Source organism: Salmo salar, chromosome 14 (assembly GCF_965601325.2).
Source record: "Salmo salar chromosome 14, fSalSal1, whole genome shotgun sequence".
Taxonomy (NCBI): domain Eukaryota; kingdom Metazoa; phylum Chordata; class Actinopteri; order Salmoniformes; family Salmonidae; genus Salmo; species Salmo salar.
Genome location: NC_138304.1, coordinates 36,241,547 through 36,246,599, shown reverse-complemented (window position 1 = coordinate 36,246,599; position 5,053 = coordinate 36,241,547). Strand labels below are relative to the sequence as shown.

At 43.2% G+C, this 5,053-nt stretch overlaps 1 protein-coding gene across 1 annotated transcript; it reads left to right on the top strand.

Moving 5' to 3' along the window:
* The first annotated feature begins 506 nt into the window (after positions 1-506).
* LOC106569405 (uncharacterized) lies at positions 507-4,701 on the top strand. The gene is made up of 5 exons (XM_014140742.3): positions 507-709; positions 2,135-2,461; positions 3,179-3,712; positions 3,826-3,983; positions 4,127-4,701. The coding sequence occupies exons 1-5, from the start codon at positions 643-645 to the stop codon at positions 4,175-4,177; spliced, it is 1,137 nt and encodes a 378-aa protein (XP_013996217.1). The 5' UTR covers positions 507-642; the 3' UTR covers positions 4,178-4,701.
* The last annotated feature ends 352 nt before the right edge of the window (positions 4,702-5,053 follow it).

Genomic DNA, 5,053 nt, shown 5'->3' with positions numbered 1-5,053 from the left:
AGGTCTAGCAGCGTGTGACAGGAGCCTATTGAAACACTGACATCTGTTGGTAGATTAGGCTAATTCGGGAAATGTTTAAGAGGGAAATGTTGGTCTTTATAATTTTCTCATAAGCATAAGAACATAGTGAATCTTTAAAACAGATCCATAACTCTACCTGTGTAGGGCCTATCAGTTTTTCTGATAAAGGAATGACTAGAAATGCTTGTTTTAATCAGGGAGCAACGAGGAGCGCACGCAGCATGCAGTGACAGCTGACTGAGGTGCAGCGTGCCCCCCTTTAATGGGAAGGGCGGTCGCGGGCAAGCAATGGAAGTGAGACCGTGACAGTGACACATTCAGAATACACTGTGGGCCTTTAACATCGACAGACATCGTCCTGACGGAGCTGGGCAGACACTCACTTTGTGTGTTACGCGGTGCGTTAGTCCTACATTGCGCACCGCGCGTCATATAGGCATTTCAACCCCACCCCTTCTTTCATATCCTCTAATGCCAGACCCTTCTGTAGTTTTAGCAATGCTGTTCTCTGTCAGATAACCAACCGAAAGAACAGCAAAGAATACGCTCTAGCAAAGACGAGAACGGGCGTTAAAAGCCGTTGAACGTTTTATCATCGTATCCACGAAAGCGGCACATGAAATGAACATTGAAATGCATCTAGTGGTTTGTGCTTTGGTCATCCTTACCAGATCATCGCAGACAAAGGGTAGGTGTCGGTGTGTGTGCTGTGTTTAGAATAGACAGCTCGCTGAGAATATATATTTTGTGCTCGTCATTCAGCTTACTTTATCATCACAAAATATTCTGATGACAGTTATTCTGATATTCTGATGACAATTTGTATAATGTAGGCTAAATGTAAATGTAATGTTACCAATCTCATTTGGCAGTGTTTATCGACTGGTCATACACTTGGGCTACCTGTCAGTGCGGGTTATTATGAGGTTATTATAGGTAAGGATATTTTTACTGACATAAGAGGCCAATAGGAACATTCTTTGAATTTCTCAACATATTTTGCCTGATATTTTGCTTGATATCAGGGTTGGGGTTAATTGCCCAAATTATATTCTAATTTTATTACCTCTCCCCGTAAATTCCATTTAATTAAATTCAAATTCCAGGCCAGTCTTTGAATTCAGAGATAATTCAATTCCGTACAATTACAATATTAGGTAAATTCCAATAATTACATTCCTAATTCAATATTATGAACAAAACAATTCCACAAATTTGAATTCAATTCCCTCAGGGTTTGAGGCTGATCATTTCACTGTTCAGACAGCCTCGCTATAATGGAAATATAGAAATACAAGTTAAAATTATTTAAAACAAATCCTCTAGTCATTTTTTTATACTAAGTGGATTAATTCCATTACCTGGGAAATGTACAAATATTGAATTCCAATTCAATTCCAAAGATTAAATGTGTTTACAATTCAAATTCAATTTAAATTCCTTAGTGAATTCAATAATATCATTGGAATTTCAAATTAAATTGGAATTTAACCTAACCCTGCTTGATATACTTAATCAATTATTCTTGTGAGTATTGCATTCTTATTTAAATGCATACTCGTTCAGTACTGTAGTCTCATATTCCAGTAAGCCAATGAAAACATGTTTTTGTACAGCCTATTGCATTTGGATTGTTTGCCCACTGCTCTTATTAGGAATATTTCATAACATAAGTATATCATATGACATGATCAACAAGCAGATCAATGAGTATTGCTGATAAGAATGGAAGATGAAATGATGTACCCCCTCTCAGCATTAGCCATGTATGCTCACCAGGCTACAGATGCCTAATTATATAACACCACAGTGTTACAGGCCACTGGCACATTATCTATTCAACACTCAATACTCTAAAACAATGATCAATTCAATGGCATTTGAACATACACTAGACATACATGAAAATGCCAAAAATCATGACTAGGGCCTGACCAGAGCCCTGACTTTTTCCTGCTCAGGTTAAATGGAAAGGAAAAAGAATCAATAAATATTTATTTCCCAGTTATGCTTTTTGAATTGTCTTCCAGTATCAGTAATTCATCTATTCACAACAACATGGAGAACCAGGACATTATATTTATACTGTGACATCATCATTATTTTCTTGTAGGTCAGAGCACTGCTTTGCCCCCTGTCTTCATCCCAGTTGCCCTCCAGCGTGAGGGTGTGTCTACTGCATCCCAAGCCCTCCCAATTATCAATGAAGATGGGGATCCGGGGCCAGAGCCAGGTCCTGCCAATCAGACCTCACCAGACCAAGCGGATAGAGCCCCAACCAAACCAGCTGTTACCAACAGCGACAAGCTGCACCAATCAGATTCTGTTACAGACGCTGGTGACAGCGATGACATGGCTGTGACCAATCAGATGACCACATCTCCACCTGCACACACAGTCAACACTGTTACCACCACCCAAGACAATGCCACTCTCGCAGGTACTGTAACCCAAAGGATATTTCACTTCTATCAGCGTCATTAAGCCTGTCTATATTCCCCATGGTTACCCTGAGGTAGTCCTGTTTATGTAATACTATAGTAATTATATTACTCTGTGACTTTCTCTCAGCCACCACTCAGCTGGTAGCTTGTTTATATAGTGTTCAGTCTGAAAATAGACAGCCGCATTCTGCAAAAGCTGCTTGTTTGTACATACAGAAGCTTGCCTCAGGCTCCACCCACCATCAGGCAGCTTACCAGGGGAATAGAAAGTCTCCATCTTTCCCTTCTATCATGGTATGCCCTGGGCCTGGCTACCTGTGTGCCTTGGCAACAGGGAGTAGAGGGTTGTTGAGCGGTATAGAGGGGGATGTGGCAACCTGATGTAGGAGGTGTCGTTTTAACAAATATAACTATCTCTGTCAATGCTGAGCGAGTCTGCTGTATCTGATGCCTCTTCTGCCTGACAAAACACACAATATGACATAATACCATCCAGATTTCAATATATCTGTCTCCCTCTCATTCTTCTCCTTTTGCTTTCAAATAACAATGAGTAGAACCTCATTTAGGAGAAGCAGAAATGATGGTACATGAAAAAAGACTCATTGCAGAACCTTTATCTGTATCTTCCATTGAGATACTGTATGTACAGTGTGTAATACTGTCTGTATGTAATACTGTTGTAATTATATTTCTATGTGATTATCACTCAGCCGCTCCAGATGGCTCCTCCTCCTCATCCCCTGTGAAGAGCACATCCCCTGCAGGACTGCCCTCCAACCTAGGGGACACTACTAGCCACCCCTCCACCCTAGGGGGCACTACTAGCCACCCCTCCACCCTAGGGGGCACTACTAGCCACCCCTCCACCCTAGGGGGCACTACTAGCCACCCCTCCAACCTAGGGGACACTACTAGCCACCCCTCCAACCTAGGGGACACTACTAGCCACCCCTCCACCCTAGGGGGCACTACTAGCCACCCCTCCACCCTAGGGGGCACTACCCACCCTGGTTTCGCTGTAGGCCACCTCACCACCTCTACTCCTCCTGCCTTAGATACCAACCTACTTCCATCCCATGTTTTAATACCGATCCAGTCCTCTGTCCAACCCAGCACCCTTGCCCTGATCCCTCCCCCAACCCAACCCCTCACCATGGAGCACCCCCAGACCACTGCCCCAGTCCATGTCCCTGTCAGCCCGCCTCAACAGGAGGTTCCATCGGAGCTCAATGTTGGAGATGAGGGTACGGTGATAATATACCAATTAACCAATCAAATTATTCACTCATTATCCAGTTAACAAATTACAAAACTAATTAGCCAATCAATCACTAAATCAGTTAACGTGTTGTTCCAGACAAAGGGCCACATCTCCACTCTCCTCTGGACCCTGTGCTGGCTGGCCTGGTCTCTGTCTTCATCGTCACCACAGCCGTAGTCTCTGTCATCCTCTTCCTCAAGTTCCGCCAACGGACCGACCACCCGGACTTCCACCGGCTGCAGGATCTACCCATGGTGACCATACTATACTTGACATGTTAGATTCAGGTCTTCTGTGGCATGACATGTTGTTAATGTGAGATATATGATTTCAATTAATTTGAAGTGATATAGTGTTTGGCAACATTATGACTCTCTTGTTTTGTCTTCCTGTCCAGGACGACTTGATGGAAGACACGCCACTTTCCAGATACACTTACACTTACTGATGGAAACTTTTCATCAACAACAGTCAACCTTTCTTTTAACACAGCTACACAGCAGACACCCAATGGGCTGCCATTTTGGATCCTGGCAAAGCTTTTGACTGGACTCGAGGCCCTCCGCCAGCGCCCATGTTGACTCCCTATGATTCCCCCTTCTGAGCAGTTTCCAATTTGATTGTGTTCTGTTAACAATGAGAGGGCTTTCAATACCCAATGAGGAGTTTCAAATCTAGGCCAACATGAAAGGTTTCAACATTAGGCCAACATCAGAGGTTCCGTTTAAACATTAGGCCAACACCCTCAATATTCCCTTTGAAACTCTTGGACGTCTCATCTGCACAGGGGTCTGTTTTGTTCTTCAGAGACGAGTTCCCTTTGTAATGCACCCCCTCCTCCTGATACAGGTCATGCACAGCACAGGCTGCACTTTAATGTGTTATAGAAACAGTCACAGTGCTCTCAGTCTCCAAAGCCCCTAAATGAGTTGGTACTGTATGAAGAAGACACAATGCCACGTTGGATGTTGTTGCCTGAGTCCAGGATCGAGGGAAAATGGAATGGGAGTGAATGATGCTTACTGTAGAGGTACTTGATTTAAATGTTTATCAGTCTCCAATAAACCATGTTATAGAACTATTCTAATCATTGAACTGACCAAATATGATTGAAGTGCTCTTTCAAACCAGAATGCCTAGTGGGTTGAAAAACACCCATCCTTGGTCTTACTTGATAGCCAGTAAACATTCTGTAAATGTAACCCAAAACAGTCAGAAAAACAGTCAACCAACGAATGCAGAGAAGCTAATTTGATTGGGGGTGTAGAAAGGCAGGGGCGGCTGGTCCATTTTTAACCCAGTGGGCCTGTCTAACTTGGGGGGG